The sequence below is a fragment of the Indicator indicator genome, chromosome 20, assembly GCF_027791375.1.
Source record: "Indicator indicator isolate 239-I01 chromosome 20, UM_Iind_1.1, whole genome shotgun sequence".
NCBI lineage: Eukaryota > Metazoa > Chordata > Aves > Piciformes > Indicatoridae > Indicator > Indicator indicator.
In genome coordinates, this window is record NC_072029.1 from 19651153 (window position 1) to 19669215 (window position 18063).

General features: G+C 43.3%; 1 protein-coding gene across 1 annotated transcript in view; it reads left to right on the forward strand.

Annotated features, from left to right (window-relative positions):
• CUBN (cubilin) overlaps window positions 1-18063 on the forward strand; it is a 162792-nt gene that overhangs the window by 16624 nt on the left and 128105 nt on the right. The window contains exons 13-22 of the mRNA XM_054390004.1: window positions 1061-1179; window positions 2816-3050; window positions 5213-5394; window positions 6099-6261; window positions 6460-6650; window positions 10346-10502; window positions 11106-11284; window positions 11729-11891; window positions 12133-12349; window positions 13307-13437. Of these exons, the coding sequence (XP_054245979.1) occupies window positions 1061-1179; window positions 2816-3050; window positions 5213-5394; window positions 6099-6261; window positions 6460-6650; window positions 10346-10502; window positions 11106-11284; window positions 11729-11891; window positions 12133-12349; window positions 13307-13437 (1737 nt within the window). The remainder of the gene's footprint in view (window positions 1-1060; window positions 1180-2815; window positions 3051-5212; window positions 5395-6098; window positions 6262-6459; window positions 6651-10345; window positions 10503-11105; window positions 11285-11728; window positions 11892-12132; window positions 12350-13306; window positions 13438-18063) is intronic.

Sequence of the window (18063 nt, forward strand, 5' to 3'; positions counted from 1 at the left end):
ACATCCATGCAGCTTGTAACCACCTCCAGGGATGGTAGCTCCACCACCTCCCTGGGCAGCCAGTTCCATGGCAAAATTGTTCCTGATGTCCCCCCTGAAGAGTGTGGAAATTATTTCCTTTGTTGTGAAGCTGAGGGGTCAAGATGAAAAGCCAGGAAAAGTTTTCAAACAGAGCTATAACAAAAGAAATATTATCCATAAAAACAGGGGACGCTGCAAGGTCCTGCCTTTAACTTTTTTTCTCCATATCAAGCTTTCTGCTTGTTTGGGATATTTCCCCATCAATTTTAATTAACAAAGGATATCATTGCAGCAAGTGTCCCTGTGGCAGCTGTCTCTCAGATGCCTCGTACTCATCGAATACAGAATGTAAACCTTTCACTGAGTCCCTGGGAAATCTGCTATGTTTTAGGGCTGCTTCAGGCTCTTTCCTATTTTCCTTACGTAGCTAACCAGTAGTATTTTATTATTGAGCACCTGGGGAAAACCCCTTGGGTTTTAACCATTCATACTAGAAGGGAGAGAAACCTCATTTTTATCCAGTGAGAAATTCTAATGTATCAACTTTTGTTTCATGTGCTGTTCATCGAATGGCTCAGAAGAGACCACAATATGCCATGAGAGGTATTTTCAAGCCCAGAAATACAACTAAAGAGAAAAAAATGGGTCAAGAAAACATCTGAGAAAGACAATTTTATATAATGCAAACTTCCAAATAAAATGTAATTCTGGGTAAACATTTTAAAGATGCTTTCTGGAAACAAGTCAATTCATAGACATTTTCCTGAGACAGAACCAACAGCTTCTGGCAGTACCCACATATTCCAGCTGAAAAGCTTTGCTTTTTTTTTCAGGAACTACTTTTCTCTCAGGGAATAATCTTGCTCATTTTCTGTGATGTCAGCCCACATTAGAGGAACTCCCCAAAAGTCCTTTATAGAAGTATCTCACTCTTGGTTTAGATGTTTAGGAAGCCAAAGCTAGGGAAGGAAGTCAGGTTTGTTGAAGTCTGCACAGGGAGTGGCAGCACCAATGAATCAGTTTCATTTTCTCTCTGCAGTTTGTGGAGGATATCTCTCAGGCCCCAGGGGGACATTCAGTTACCCTAACAACCGAAACAGCCAGCAGTACAACAGTGGGGTCAGCTGTGCTTGGGTTATTCAGACTGATCCCACCAAGGTAAGAGAGAGTTCAGGTAACAGAAACCCTCACTCTGCAGGACCCCTCAACTCATCAGAGCAAATGTGACATCTTCATGCTGCATATTGCAATATCAGGATCCAATCCAATCAGAATAAACAGTTTTTCAAAAAGAGTAAATTTCAGATCACAGATCATAGAGTGGTCTGGGTTGGAAGAAACCTCCAAGGGTCATCCAGTCCAACCCCCTCTGCACTCAGCAAGGACATCCTCAACTAGATCAGGTTGCCCAGAGCCCTCTCCAGCCTCACCTTGAAGATCTTCAGGGATGGAGCTCCAACCATCTCCCTTGTTCCTCAAATCCAATCTAAATCTGCTCTGCTCTAGTTTGAAGCCATTGCCCCTGGTCCTGTCCCTGCAGGCCTTTGCAAACAGTCCCTCTGCAGCCTTCTTGTACCCCCTTCAGGTACTGGAAAGTCATTATTAGGTGTCCCTGGAATCTTCTCTTCTCCAGGCTGCACACCCCCAGCTCCCTCAACCTGTCCTTATAACCCTTGAGCCTCCTTACCCAAAGGATTTGCCTGGGTTATGTTTTCAAGGTTTTTCCTGTGCAGCTGGAGGTTAGAATTTGTTCACCTCCCACCCGCTAGACAAGGGACCTGTTTTACATTGCTTTAGGATGTGCTCTGTGAAGAGCTGCATGAGAAAAGCTCTGCCCTGATGGGCTTCAGATGTGGTTCATGTGTTAATTGACTCCAGAACAATTGCCTGTTTCTGGTTTCTGAGTGCCAGAACTGTGGAATGCTGAACTGATCTTGTCAGCGGGTTTGCATAATAATCATATTTTTTAAAAAAGGATTAATTTAAAAATGTTTCAATCAAAGGTATGTTTCTCAGAATCTTCAACTAACAATTCCACTTGTGTGAGAAGTAACTGTAAAATACGTCACTTTACACTTCAGCATGGGAATTCTTACTTGGGACTGGAACATTTAGTCTGGTTTTGGCATTTCATGAAATTAAATCATAGCTCTATAAAGTGCTTGCCAGGGGTTTAGTCACATTCTATAAATGCATCTGACATATCCTCAGCTCTAAGTCTGAGATCCACTTCTGTCTTCAGCAGAGCTAAACCAAAGCCCATCAGTGAGGAAACTGAACACAGATAAAGCTGTGTGTGTCACTAACTAGCTGGAGTGGGCCATGAGATGCTGATTTTACATGTGCAAAAAATAGATATTTCACTCCCATGACAAGCCCTTAAACTACAGCAAGGATGACAAATGTTCAGTATCTCATGAGAAAACTGCCATGGAAAGCCTGGGACAAAGTATTTTATGCTCTATTTCAGGCCTCTCACATAGCTTGAAATACTTCCGTAGGTATGCTTCCTGGATATAACAGACACAGGCAAATATCTCAGTTACTAGTTTTCAGAAACAGGGTTCTTTCCTCTCCAGATTCTTTCCTATCTACCTTTTCTCTTTTCTTTTGACCCTTAAGATTCTGTATTATCTTCTTCTGTCCTGGACCCTTTCAGGAAATGGTGTAATGGTTCCAAAGAGATTCTCACAGCTGCATGAATAAAACCATCTGCTTTCTGTAGGGTTACTGCATGAGCAGTGTCTCAGCAGACGGAAACAAAGGAATTTCTTATTTTACTGCTTCCTGCTAGATCCTGCGTGTTATTTTCCCACTCTTCCAACTGGAGACAAGCAGTGACTGTAACTCTGGCTTCCTGCAAGTCCACGATGGGCCTTCAGCCTCCATGCATATGCTGGGAAAGTACTGTGGTTCCTCAGCTCCTGCAGAGCTTTTCAGCTCCCACAACTCCCTGTACTTTTGGTTCTACTCAAGCCAGACCATTTCAGCTGGAGCGTTTACTGTTCAGTGGGAATCTCAGGAGCCTGGTAAGTTTGGTGTAGTTCAGCATCTTCCTGTCTATGGAACAAAAGCATTTCCCTGGATTAGGAACCATTGGGAGTGGTAGCATAGCATTTTGGCACAGAGGGAGGCTGCAATCTAGACATAGCAGTCATTTTAGAACATTTAATTTAGGCCTTTGCATGAATAAGCTTCTGCTGGTTGGTGATGCTGGTGAGGAATGCCCCAACGAGCATGTTCCTGGAGATGTTGTTCTGCTTAGTTCTCTTTTCTCACAGGAGTATCTGGTACTTTGAGCAGGCAAGCTGCCCCTTTTTGCCAGTAGCAATTTACAAGAGGATAAAGAGGTTGAACTGTGCTTTCCAAACATGAGAGATTATTGGCATTTCAGTTACCTGTGAGCTTTTTGATATCATTTGCTATACATCTCTTCCTGCAGTCTTGGGAATGCCACTTGTGTGATTCTTCCAGGAGGCCTGGCAGTGCACTTAGAATCATAGAATCATAGAATTGTCAGGGTTGGAAGGGACCTCAAGGATCATCCAGTTCCAACCCCCTTGCCATGGGCAGGGACACCTCACACTACAGCAGGTTGCTCACAGCCACATCCAGCCTGCCCTTAAAAACCTCCACGAATGAGGCTTCTGCCACCTCCCTGGGCAACCTCTTCCAGGCTCTCATTACCCTCATGGGGAAGAACTTCTTCCTAACATCTAATCTGAATCTACCCACACATAGTTTTGCTCCCCTATCCTATCATTCCCTGACACCCTAAAAAGTCCCTCCCCAGCTTTCTTGTAGCCCCTTTCAGATCCTGGAAGGCCACAATGAGGTCTCCTGGGAGCCTTCTCCTCTCCAGATTGCACAACCCCAACTCTCTCAGTCTGTCTCCAGAGCGGAGCAGCTCCAGCCCTCTGATCATCCTCGTGGCCCTTCTCTGGACACCTTCCAGCACCTCCAGAGCCTTCCTGTAACAGAAGCTCCAGAACTGGACACAGAGCTCCAGGTGTGGTCTCAGCAGAGTGGAGCAGAGGGGGAGAATCCCCTCCCTGGCCCTGCTGGCCACACTTCTCTTGCTGCAGCCCAGGCTCTGCTTGGCTCTCTGGGCTGCAAGTGCTCACTGCTGGCTCCTGTTGAGCTTCTCCACCACCAGCACCCCCAAGGCCTTTTCCTCAGGGCTGCTCTCAAGTCAGTCCCTCCCCAGCCTATATCAGTGCCTGGGATTGCCCTGACCCAGCTGCAGGACCTTGCACTTGGTCTTGTTGAACCTCATGAGGTTGTCATGGTTTCAGTTCTGCAGCCTGTCCAGGTCCCTCTGGATGGTATCCCTTCTGAAGCTATCATCTTGTGAGATGTCAAACTCACTTCAGTGTTCTTGGTATTGTCTAGAAACAAAGTGAGGCACTAGATTGGGTCTTGAAAGGGCCATAGAGTATAAAAAGTATGGAAAATTCAGGTCTTGGAAGAACCACAGAGTATAAAAAGTGTAGAAAATTCAGGGAGAAATTATTTCTTTATTTCCAGAAATATTTATTGAAAGGCTTTTGATATGAATTTTGGTGGTTTTTTTTCTTTTGATTGACAATATTAGATAATTGCTAATTGATGAATGTGGATACTGGGAAGTGAAAACAGATGGATTTTTTTGGGGAAAAAAAAACCCCAACCAGCCAACCAACCAAAAAAAGCGAAGAGGGAGGGAGGTAGAGAAGTGACTAAAGCAGCTTACCCTTACCACTCCTAGCTGTTAGGATGAGAGGGATGGGCTTTTCCCTTACAGGCACATGAAATAGTCTTTCCTGTAAGAAACCTTTTCTTCTTCATGTAAATGAAAACAGTCACATGCATGGAGACTGTTTACACAGAACACAAACTCAGACTGATTTTGCAAATCCAATCCAAAACACAGGGCTCTTGATCATTCTCCTACATGTACTTCCATCACCACTGAGAAAGAGTCTTTGGCTGTGCAAATCAGGACATAGCTGAAGGTCTGCTTTTGTCATTGAACTGCAGGATTAATTGTAACAAGAAGGAACTTATTGGTCTGCTTAGCTTGCTCTTTGTTTTTGAGTTCCTTCTGGATCCCATAAGTGGTACCTAGCTCTGACACCTGCAGGAGAATCCATCTTCTGACCTGACAGGTAGTCTGCATGTGACTTGTTCTTTCATGTTTCTTGTCTGCTAGAGTGTGGTGGTGAGCTGACAGGAACTTATGGCTCGATAAGCTCTCCAGGATACCCTGGTAATTATCCTGTAAACAGAGACTGTCTCTGGACCATATCAACCAGTCCTGGCCTCCTTATCACATTTGCTTTTGGCACACTAAGCCTAGAACACCATGAAAATTGCAGTTATGACCATTTAGAGGTAAGGTTTAATTGTGGATTATGACAACATTTTATGGCTTTCTTATTACAAACCAAGATATTTCCAAATAGATTGTTTGAAACTGAAATCCTGGATTGAACACTCAGACACAGTAGGCAGTAGAATGATATTCCACTCCCCTGAAGTCAGTGGAAGTCTTGCAAATAAAGAGGGTGGGATTCAGGCCAAATACCTGGTGAGAAGCCTTTTCTTGCAACATTCAGTCTCCAAACTCTGTCAGATGTTAACCCACAGAGAATTAATCAACCTAAAGAAAGCTATTGGGGAAAATAATCTAAGATTAATAGATTCACATTACATTACAGTCCATGACTTCATGCTTAGGGTTTTTTCTCAAGTGCAAAGCAATGGTTACAGAGCTCACCCAGCCATGGAAATACAGATTGGAGCAGCATGTTCTCCACCACTGTGCAATACAGACATGACATCAGGAAAACAGTTCAATAGGAGAGCTCCTGGTGCTAGCTTTCCCTTTCACAAAACCCTTGATGACTCTCCTAGGAGCTATACTGGTGGGTCTGTTTCATGGTTCCTACATGTTTGGAGCAAATTCCTATGAGCTATCCCTCCACTCACCATCTAACATGTCTCCTGGGGTCCCCAAGGCAATTTTAAGAGTGTTGATACTTTTAACAGTTGGTGCACATCCAATAATCCTAACTGTTGATATATCCTTTGGCTAGATTCGAGATGGTCTTCTTCCACAAGATCCTGTCCTTGCTAAGTACTGTAGCACTGGATCTCCACCCCCGCTCCAAACCACTGGTCCGTATGCATGGATTAAATTTCACTCTGATGATTTAGTTACTGATAAAGGCTTCCACATCCTCTATACAACATCTCCTGGTAAGTAAAATTCAGCATTAAAGGTTGGTCTGTTACATTCCCAAGTTATAGCTGACAGCATGAAAATACATGTAATTAACATTTGCTGTTTAATATACAGAAAGCCCCTTTGATTTGCAGCCATTGTACAGAAGCAGCCTAAGCTGAAATAGTTTCCTTATGTGTGTATCTCAACTAATCTATTTTTCCCTTTTATAGCAGATCGAAGTTGTGGAGGCAATTACACAGGCAGTGAAGGGGTTATCACATCCCCTTTCTGGCCTAACCCTTACATCAACAACCGACAGTGCATCTACATCATCAGGCAGCCAGAGGATGAAAAAATACACCTCAACTTCACCCACATGGAGCTGGAGAGCCACAGTGGCTGTTCATCAAGTTATATCGAGGTGACTTGTCTTATGCAGTTGATCTGGAAGTCTGATTACATGCATCTACCAAACCATGCTGCATGGTTTCTGTCCCACGGGCCACTGCAGGAATCAAAGGACTAAATATCCCAATTTATAGGGGTCCAAAAGCCAGAGCAGCTAGAAGAGCAAATGAAGCAAAGATAAGATAACAAGAAAGTATATTTAGCTTAAAACTTAATTGGCTGTATGTGATTAAGGTGGAGTTTGGACCTTTGGTAAATGCATGACAAAAGGAACAAACCCAGAAATCATTCCTCAGCCACTCTCAGCATTTTCTGGAGGCGTGCTGAAAGCCTTGTTCTGGGGTGAAGATGAAGCATGCCATGTATATATATATATATATATATACATGTATATATATGTATAATATACATGTATATTATATATACATACATCTGGACAGATATCCAGTTTGTTGGTGGTGCAACCACATGCATATTGTTAGTTACACATGGAAGATATAATAATAATATTACTACAATAATAATGTTGATGCTATGTAGAATCCACTTAAGGTTAGTTTCGTTTGCTAAAGTGCTGTTGCACTTAGTTCTTTCTTAACTGGTCTGGAACGTCATGTTACATCCAAATGACTCCTCTCCTGTGCTATGCCTTTTTGTGTATGCTAGGTACCATTTCTTAATTTAGGGATAACAAAGGTTATGTCGGTTTTGTCCAGGTCTGCATTTCTTTAAGTGACTTTGGGTGAGATGTGGAATGGTGCCATGGAGGCCCTGGGGCTCCCCAGAGGGTCTGAGCAGGGCCCTGCACTCAGGGCTGGTCCCACTGCCCCTGGCATCAGCGCCTGGCGATGTGCCAAGGTCAGGCTGGGTGGGCCTGCGGTGGGCCTGGCTCTGGAGGGCCCATGGCCAGCAGGGTAGAGCTGTGGGGAGCTGGAGACCAGCCCTGCCTCTATGTCACTGGGGCAGGGACCAATGGCCCCGGATGGGGGTGGCCTGGGGTCCTGGGCAGTGGGCAGGCTGTGGGGGCTCCAGAGGAGGCCGGGTGCTGCCCTCGGGACCTGACGAGCTCTTTGTGTTGCTGGCCTGCGCCCCTTCTCCTGTCACCCAGGCCTTGCGCTCTGCTCCGTGCCCCAGGCTGCCGTGTCCCAAGGCATCTCCTGTCGTACCTGGCTTGCTGTTTCTCCATAACATAAATGCCTCATCTTGCACAGAATGGCTGCTGGGTGCTGCTGTGTGTACAAAAGTGTGTTTGTAGCAGGCAGAGGTGACCAGCAATGAGAGAAATGGGGTCCAGACCCCCTGAGCTAGCAAAGGAGCTGCCCCAGTGGGAGCAGTTAGGAGAGAGCCCCATGGCCCAGGCACAGAGCTGGGTCCTGCGCTGCCAGCCATGCCCTTGGGTGGCAGAGGGCTTGGCTGGCTTTGTGCTTACTCTCTTCTTGACCAAGAGAGGATCAGGCCCCTGTGAGCTCCATGCAGTTAATCTGTTTTTAAAAGATGTTATTGTGCTGACATCGTTCCCTTCTCTCCTCCTCCAATTCAGAGTGTTTGGCTGGAACGAAATGTAATTAATTTCTGAACTGTGAGGGGAAGTGTGTTTAATGAAAGCAGACAGCTTTTGTTTGTTTGGCCTGCTGCTCCTCTTGCCTAATTGCTGGCAGAACAGCAGCGAAATTCACAGCAGACAGAGAAACAAAACCATTTCTGTTGAATACAATCAGTTTGTATTAGTTCAGCAAGGCATTTACCTCACTGTTTGCTGATCTCTCGTAAGCCATTCATTTCCCTGTGGTTCTGTCCTCCTTCCTGCCCAGAACAGAGCAACAGCCCTGCCATGTTCTGCCCAGTACAGTAAGTACCAGTAAAGTACTGAGCTCTTTCAGCAAGGCCTGATTTTCCACAGCTTTTCTACAACACTGTCTCACTGTGTTTTGAAATGAAGCTCAGTTAGAATCATAGCTTCTGCATGCTTAAGTTAGTTTAAAAGTTGCCCTCTGGCACTTGGTTTGTTGCTTTGAAAAGGCAGAGATTGTTCCCATCCTTGGTGACGCTGGGAAACCTTCAGAGTTCACCCAGGGTCCTGACACAGCTCACAGGCACTTGCTCAGGGAGGGATGTTTAGTCTTTTACTAAGCAAGGAGTAACCTGGGACCAGGGATTTGCAGTAAGAAACTAGAAATAATTAAACTTCTTATTTAAGAAAGACTGTGACATGGTGCTGCAGAGGTAAGGTGTTAACCAAAGCAGCTCCTTCTCCTTGCCGTCCTTTTAACTGGCAATAGGAGATACTAGTCACATGCTCTAGAGAACCTGTTATTTTTATCACTACTCACTGGGTTTGATAAGCCAAAAATGTAAGGAGAATCAGCTCAAGAAAGAATGCAGACTCCGGTAAATGATGCTTCTGGAAACTTACGCTGTTGCCCAAAGATTTTTTAAGTATTCCAGCACAAATTTGGCTCTCAGCTGCTCTGCTGTAAACCCAGAATAGCTCTGATAGTTCTGCTGCTTTAAACTCAACCATTAGTCAGAAAGCCATCTCAGGAGCTGGAGACTGCCAAAGCTGGGCAAACAGGCCAGCCACTGCCTGCTTGTCAGGCCACTGGCAAGAGTTCCCTGCCTTCTTTCCCAGCTCATGGTGGAATGAGCTGGGAGAAGAGCTGATGAGAAGAAAGAAGAGGTGATAAGAGGGGACCTGAAGGCTGGCTGTCCCTGGCTTTGCCAGTGATTTTCACTGGGAAGATTTTTGGGGGTTGACAGCATATAGGTGCATTTTAAAAGCAGCTCCTGTGATACAAGCTGCCGCTCCACTTTGTGATATAAGCTGCTACTCCACTTTTACAGCAGAAAAGAGCTGATTTGTTTTCTTGAGACTCTTTGGGAGAAAGAAATGCTTGGGCAAATAGCAGAGGACAAGGGTATTTTTACCTCAGCTTGGAATGAGATGGGCACCTCACAGGGTGTTCAGAGCTTCTTGGCTATAGCAAAGCTCTGCCTGGTCCTCTGGATGCACCTATGCTTACTCATGGACTTCATGGGTTCAAGGCCTGAGGTTCAGAGGTGCAAATACCTCTTTCCCTTCTAGTCTTCTTGATAATCAGGATTTATAATCAACTTCTGGGAGAACATGTTATCAAATTAAATGAGGGCAGGAGAGTGGCACTGCAGAAGGTAAAAGCTGGAAGTGGTTCCCTAGTACAACTTCATTATCAGACATTGGACCTTCAGACAAAGGTCAGGGTGTTGTGTCTGCTGCTGGTCAGCTAATGTAAGGGTGATGCTTGTTCTGGAAAAGTGCCACTAGAAAAATCACTAGAATCTTCATGACCACAGCAAGAAAATCACAGACACCCCTTTTCATCCCCAGCCCCAGCTGGCAAAATGCCACAACTATCAGTGGTGAGCACCTTATCTACCTCTTTTCTAGTAAAGGTGTCACTTTCAGAAACATAGGCCCATGGAGAAGATCTATGCCCCCCTAATGTCCTGTGGCACTGCCATATGTGTGTCTCCTGCGCTGATCATCTGACCTTTCCTTTGAGCTCGTGTGCTTGTGCCAGTTACTGTAATGACTCTTTGCCCCTCCCATAAATAAATGAAATAGTTAATCTTTTGTTATTTAGCAGCTCTTGTGAAATTGCTGTTTTCTCTGGATAGCAGATCCAAACACTTTCATCAGCTGATGACTTTGTTTTTCTTTTCCATGCCTAGGTTCGAGATGGTGACAGTGAGATGTCTTCTCTTATTAGCAAATTCTGTCACAGTACACTCAAGGCTCCAATCACTTCCACCAGCAACAGTGTCTGGATCAAGTTCAAGTCTGGTGCCTCTGTGCAAAGGGCCAGCTTCAGAGCCATTTATCAAGTTGGTAAGAGGAACTGGTGACTTTCACAGGGAACTGATCTGTGATTTGGACACTTTCAGTCATTTCCCTACTATATTATCCATATAATGGGTGTGAGGCAAAGTTCAAAAGAAAGTAAAGAAAAAAGTAGAGTCAGTTTACTTATTTATTGCTACTTTTAGAAATGCTAAGGTGACACCTGCAGTAGGTCTGTCAGAGGCATTCTTAGCATGCTTGGAAATGCTTCTGTTAATGATATATCACTTCCTGCTAAGATACCAAAGACAATAGAGCTTTAATTCTGCCTAAATATTTTGACTTTCATTCTTCCTGTCGTTTAGTTCTTAAGCACCAACAAATGTACCTGTGTCTGTGAAGCAAGTGAGTCAAATCCATTAGTTTTCATGGGCACAGTTACATTGATCTGCTGCATAAACATATTGCTTTACTTACAGAAATATGATCCTTTGAATCCACTCTCAATGCTACTTGGATTATCTGTAGTAGATACTGTAAGAAGTGGGGGTTTGGGGCTGTTTTTCTTCTAATTTCATAGTAATATTTGATAGACATCACTTTCCTTTGAACCATTTATCACAAGTACTGATTCCTGGTGTCTCTTGGCAGCCTGTGGAGGCTCCTTGTCTGGGGCAGGCACTATCCATTCACCTTATTATCCCAGAATGTCCCCCCACCCAAAGACCTGTGAGTGGATCATCTCCCAGCCAGCTGGCAAAGTGGTGATTCTTAACTTTATCAACTTTGACGTCCGAAATGCAACCACCTGTGACTCAGACTACATTGAGGTAAAGAACACTGCACCTGTGCTGTGAATAGTAGGCAGATCCTTATCTGTACGTTCCTTCTCTTACCCATCTCCACCAAACCAGAACTGCTTGGCAGGTAAGCACGTCTTACAGCAGTTCCTAATGGGACCCCAACTCTTTTCTTGACCCTTCAAAGATGGTATGACCATTCTGATAAGCAGACCTGCGTTTGGAGTTTTATGTGTCACAGTTGAGGGTGTAAGATCTCAGCTCTCCTCCATCTGCCAGGCTCTGAATGGGAGATTGCTTCTCTGGCAGTCACTGTATTGCATACCTTACGTTGTATATGCCTGCAGTAAAAACCATGCTGAAGGCTTTGACTTACCAAGGATCTCTTTTGTATGGTTCTTATGATTTCATTTGTGCTCAAACCTTTAACAACATAGACACTTGTATGGGATATCTGAATATGCTGTTCTTCAGGTCAGAGATGGCTCCAGCACAGACTCTCCTCTTCTGGAGAAATACTGTGGTACAGCTGTACCATCTAGAGTGCAATCTACATGGAACAGTCTCTATATAAAATTCAGAGCTTCCTCTCTTACCAACCTTGGCTTCAGAGCTGAGTACTGGCCATCAGATACAGGTAAGGATTTTTGTGTTGTTTTCTGTGTAGGGGGTGTGGACTTAAACTTTTCTGTACCCTGAAAACAGCTGGCCATTGAGTTTTAAGAAGGTGTGTGCAGGGAGATAAATTCTGAATCAGTTACTGTGTGGTATGCATCAAAGGAAATCTGACTGCAACCCTTGAGAAAGAAAAGTGACCAGTTTTAAAAGTACCCTTTTCACAAATCCATCGTTTCAGCTGATGTTTTATATCTCTGCAGTCTGTGGAGAGACTCTTACTGGACTGGAAGGAACTATTACAAGTCCTGTTCATCCAGATACCTACTCACATGGGATTAACTGCACTTGGGTTATCAACATTCACCCTGGCCACCTCATCCGCCTGACATTCACTTCATTTAACCTGCCCTTTGACTACAGCTGCAGAGAGGATTATCTTGAAATATATGACAACAGCACTCTGCAGCAGCTGGGAAGGTGAGGATGGCCACGAGCCTGCAGAGTGAGCACTGTGCTGTAGATCTCAGTGTGCAGTTTGCCTGCTCAGGTTTTGTCTATAAGTTGATTTGTCTGTATTACAGAAATAACAGCAGCTCATCCTCTGCCTGGGATAGCAAAGGCATCTTGCTTTCTGTGCCCATGAGAAGCACATTTAATAAAGATGATACTGGCAGAAACTAACTTGTGACAAGAGGACAGTTCTGGCATTGTCTAGCTCCATTAATATGTCAACTTATGGGAAATAAGTTCAAAAGTATTCATACTCAACTTGATTTGAAACACTTGCAGAAGTGAAAGAAAGATCACTTAAAAGATTATGCCTCTGAATCTCAGCAAAAGCAAACCCAAAAGCTGTATTTTATAGGATTTTGTATCCACTTTTTCCTTTACATCTGATTTTCTCTTAGGAAAGAATATTTTCTTTTTCCCCCCCTTATCCTGTTTGGTTTTTTTGCCACCCTAGAATTCAAGACTATCTAATATTATTCAAGAACATCTAAAGTACTAAGGGACAGTATGCAGCTCTAGCTCCAGGCTGTAAAGCAGTTGGCTGGCATGGCAGCATTTTGGAAAATAAGGAGCAAATGACTCTCATAATGGAGAGCGTTTTGCAACCTTAGTCTTTGGCCAGCCACTCTGACTCCTCCAAAAGAGCAGAGTATGCTGTAGGTACAGCATGGAATCACTTCACTAAGAATCTGACAACTTGATGAACATTTTCTTCTCTGGTCTTGCCACACCATTTAGATTTGTACCCTTTTACCTGTAGTGTGCAATTGAGTCTGATAATGCAGCCTGCAGGGCTCTGAACTGTGTAATCCAAAGGAGAGATCCTATTCAAACTGCTCTGAAAAAAAAGGCTGAATCTGCTTCCAGTAATACAGAGGCTTCTTAAAGTACTGCCATTCAGTTTGGGGCATCTTTTTGCTGCAGGTACTGTGGAAGATCAATTCCACCCTCTCTCACTAGTGGTGGCAACGTGATGACTTTGTACTTCGTGACTGATCACAGCCTGGCCTCTGTGGGCTTCTCAGCTAATTATATCTCCCTGATTGCATCAAAAGGTAACTTTGTCAGGCTGTCCATTATGTAAATGAAATGTTTTCAGATGTCTGCAAGAAATAGAAACATTTCCTCTGTTAACAGAAGACTGCCCGGTGCCTCTTCTCTGCTTTCTTATTTATGCTGTTTTATGCAATGCAGAAAGCATTTTCTGTAAGCAGCACTGCTGTTTGCTTTTGAAATCCAGTAAGAGCTGACAGGGCAGAACAGCATTAATTATTTAAGGAAAAGTGTCTTCTGAATTTTCTTTGTCCATTCTGTGCTGAGTGTGTGTGATCTAGGAAGATGAGCAGTCACGGACAACTCAATTCTATGGAGACTCAGATGCCGTAAAAATAATGTAGCCTCTATTTAGGTGCATACAATATTGGTAATGGACAGAGGAAGGTCATACAGGATGAAATAAAGCAGCAAAATGAGCTAAAAGCAGAAGCTGCTCATTTCATTATAACAGAGTGTAATGTTTCTCTCTCCAGATGAGTTCAATGACACTGTTATGGCTTAAATCTGGTCTTCAAGTATCTCCTTTTAAGGGTCCTATCCCCATCTGTGGGGCAGGGTAGAGACTGTTGAGGAGAAGAAAGGACCTTTCATTCTTTCAGTTCTCTAAAACCAGAGAAATCACTCCAAATTCCAACTGATTGGAAGATTTTCCATGTGTAGCTGGGTTATTTCTGTATTCATTGGTCACCTTTTGATCTTGCTCCTATCTATATCACTCAAAGGCTTTTTGCAAGAGAGATTTCATCTAAGCAATTGTTATTCTGAAACAAAAGGGCTAATGGCAGCTGTGTTAGAGAGCAGACAAGTCCTGTATTTTCTGTCCATTGCATTTAACATATGCTCTATATCAAACTTGGAGGCATTTTTCGTGGCCCTTAATAAACGATGCTCAAAGATACTCAGTGTATCATTTCCAGGATATGAAGGGTCAGCACTGAGGTTTGTGTCTCTTCGCTGCCTCTCAATAGAACAGTTCAACAAGTGGCATAAAACAGAAGAGATCTTTGTGGCTTTTTCTTATTCCTTGAAGCTCTGCTTCTGGATTTGATACACTCTAAGAGAGTATTCTAAGCATTGCTTTCCCAAACCGGTTTTTTATTTGCTGGCTGAAGAAGAGTGTCAAGGCATTGGACACAGTTTAAAAGCTGTGAGTGCAGGCTAGGAGGGGTATATTAGATGAATACCAGAAGTTCGTCGTACTCCTCTCTGCAGCTATAAACTAACAGAGCCTGCTTGTTGTTTGTTCTTAGTTTTTATTTTTCCTGCTTCCTGAGTTTCTCCAATCTGTTTAAAATCAGCAAATTTTCCAGTCTCTTCCTTGTGAAAAATACAATCACAAAACTTCTGAGGTTGGAAGAAAAGTCATCAAAGAAAAATCATCAAGTCCAACCATTCAGAGCTCACAATCCCACCATTACTGCTAAGGGCCCATGTCCCTCTGCATCACATTCATATGTCTTTGAAACAGCTACAGGGGTGGTGACTCCAGCACCTCCCTGGGCAGCCTCTTCCAGTGCCCAAGAACCCGTTCTGGGGAGAAATTTCTCCTATTGTCCAAGCTGAACCTCCACTGGCAGAACTCGAGGGCTTCTTTGTGACATCTGGGAAAATTCTTTCAGGTCTCAAGCACATATGTAGGTGACACTGGTACAGATTTTGTCATTGTGTTTGTATTCACTCCCAGATGACTTATAAATCCAAAGAATCCGTTTCCTCAGCTGCCTGCTCTGGAGTTATCAGGCATGGAAACAAAAAAGCCAGTAAAAACAATTAGGATTTAATGAAAACTACTCCAGGGAGGAAATTTCTTTTGGTCAGAAAATAACAAGCCAAGCCTTAGTTCTAGTTTAAAAAAAAAACTTTCCAAAAAAGGCTCCTTAGTTTGCAGAGTTCTTAGTAGTGAGAAACTGAACTGATCAGCCATATAAAGACTTTAACGAGCCAGTTTGTGGAGCTGCAAACTGTAACTTCTCTAAATATGATTGTTGCTCATTCAGCTAATCACAGGGTCACAGGTAATATTGTTTGGTTTACTTTATCTCAGATTACTGTTTTGTGGGTGCCTCTGATTCCTTCCTAACTGTAATTACAGCAGACTTTCTTGCAGTTCATCAAGATCAAAATATTCTTTACCCAACGCTGATCTGTTTCCTGGTTTTGTTAGTTATCTCAGTGCTGTCCAGCTTCACTGCTCTGTCTCCTCTCTTCCATCTTCCCCTCCTTTACCACCACCATGGTGATTGGATTTTCTCTGCCATGTGCATTCATGTGAGGCTCAAACTGCATCAACACTGTTCCTGGAACTGTTTCAAACTGTGCTTTTTAAAATGTAAGTTTGCTTTCTTTTCAGTGCTATTAGCACATAAAGGCTGTATAAAATGTTTGTATGAAATTAGAACCACATAATATCCTCACTTCATATCCCTAAACTTCAGGTATGATTTTCTTTTCCCATACCTCTTTTCAGCTAGACTGGGCTAACACTCAATTTATTCTCCCTCAGACCTAGAACATTCTCTGGAATAAATGCTTTTTAATTTTGGCCACTGCAGCCTGTGCAAGTACAGCAAAGTAGCAGAAAACTACTAAGAATGAGAGTTACAAATTTACAGAGCAGTTGCAAGTGATCTGTTTTCTTCACAGAGATTTGTTTCTTTTGGTCCCAGCACACGCATAGCAGAGTTACTATGAACACTGGACTGCTAACATTCATCTTTTATTGAATAAAGTGCTCTGAAACTTCGGTGGCCTGAGGGACGGCAAACAAACATGTGGTTATGGGCTTTGCTCTGAGAAGCAGCTCCCCACTTGCCTGTAATCCTACCCAGTTCAATTTTCCCATTGTGAGATAGTTAGGCCTGATACCATCTTATGTATCTCCAGTTACACTGAGGATGTGCATAACTGCTGAGAGATCTGCCAAAGCTAGGGTGGCTTTTTTCCTTTACATCTGCTCCCTGTTTTCATTTTTCTGCTAAGGAAAATGTGGTTTTAATAATGTTCCTTGTGCAGTAATAGTCTCTCATATTTTTGAGTTCTGTTTTCTTAGCCAGCCAGAGTGTAACCAATATCAGAACTGGTCCACGCTGTTCTGGTTCATATTAGACATTTCAATAGGCATTGGCCTGGAGGTGTTTGACAGAGAATGAGCTATTGAAAAGATGGACAAAATTATTCCAAAATAAAAGCATAAACCAGAGTTACAAAAAAAAAAAAAAAAAGGGCTGCGTAGGAATGAAAAAGATATTTTTATGTAAAACAAATCTAATTTTCTTCCCCATGCATCTTAGCAAAAAATGGGTTTTAGCATGGTTTGTCTGGGATATATTAGTGAGTTGAAAAGAAGCATAGAATTTATATTTCATGTCAAGCAATTTGAATGCCGTGAGATACAGCCATGGCCATGGCTCATAAAATGCAAACAATTGTTTGGGGCTCTGCAGCTGGGAGCTGTGAATAGCTCATGTGTCAACAATACAATTGGGAGTCCTTCAGTCAAACCTGCCTGTGTGACGCTCAGGTGCTTAAAAGGTATAGTGCCCAATTCAACTCTGCACCTTGGCTGCTCAGTTCTTGGCCATCTCTCCACTTTACAAGGGCCAAGTCACATGGAAATCCAGGCAGTATTTCGATTTATTTCCCAGAGTCCAGGTCCCAAACACCAGGCAGGCCTAGCGTCCCAGCAGCCAGGCAAGTGTTAGGATAGACTTGAGGGTTTTCTTTTGCCATCTTGGCTGACAACACCACAAGGAACCCATTTAAATCTCTGAAAGAGCTTGGAAAGGGCTCAGTTTTTCCTGTAGGTGTTTATCAGGGCCTTGACAGCTGCTGGTTACAGGTTTCCAGCAGGGATAGCAGCACAGTCAGGGTAGATATTTTGTTGTCCTCAATTTTTTTCACAGGTAAGTGGGATTTTATTTGTTTTACTTTGATCTGGGAGGAGGGGACAGGGGGGAGATATATTTTTTTTCCTTTTGATTTGCTTGTTTCATTAAAAAGTCTTCATTTCATCCTTTCTGTCGAGAAAAGTTAGCCCTAAGAGGGGTTTTAGCAGATTGCCTTTCTGATGGAATTGTTATTCCTGGTCTTTCTCTGGCTTTGGTGAAAGGCAATCTTTTTCCTCCTTGTCATCCTGAATTGTGAATGCCATTATTTATCAGCAGATGTAACCTGGTTTTAAAGAGCTTCTCTGTTAGCTGACAATGACTGAGCAGAGAAGGCAGAGCTTGAGAGGGATGACGGAAGAAAAAAAATTATGACCCCATGGACCTGAAAGCAACCTATAGATTTGTGTGTCTTCTTTATTGATAGCTGAGTACAAGTTGAGATCTCAGTTCCCATCTTGCTGACTGAAGCCAGTAATTATTAGGAGGATGTTGCCTGGCTTTTCTCTTCAGCTGAACAAGCAAAGACAAGGATGGAAAGAAATATCTGACAAATATGGATGTGCAGAGATATAGATCATGGCTGGACAAGGCTGACCTAAGACAGAAAAAAAAAAAACCTGAAGTCCTCCATGCATTTTGGACATCTGCTCAGCTCACACTGGGTCACATGAAATAGGCTCAGTCATCTGGCAACTGACCACTTGTTAAGGCCACTGTAACTTGGTGAGGCTAGATCAG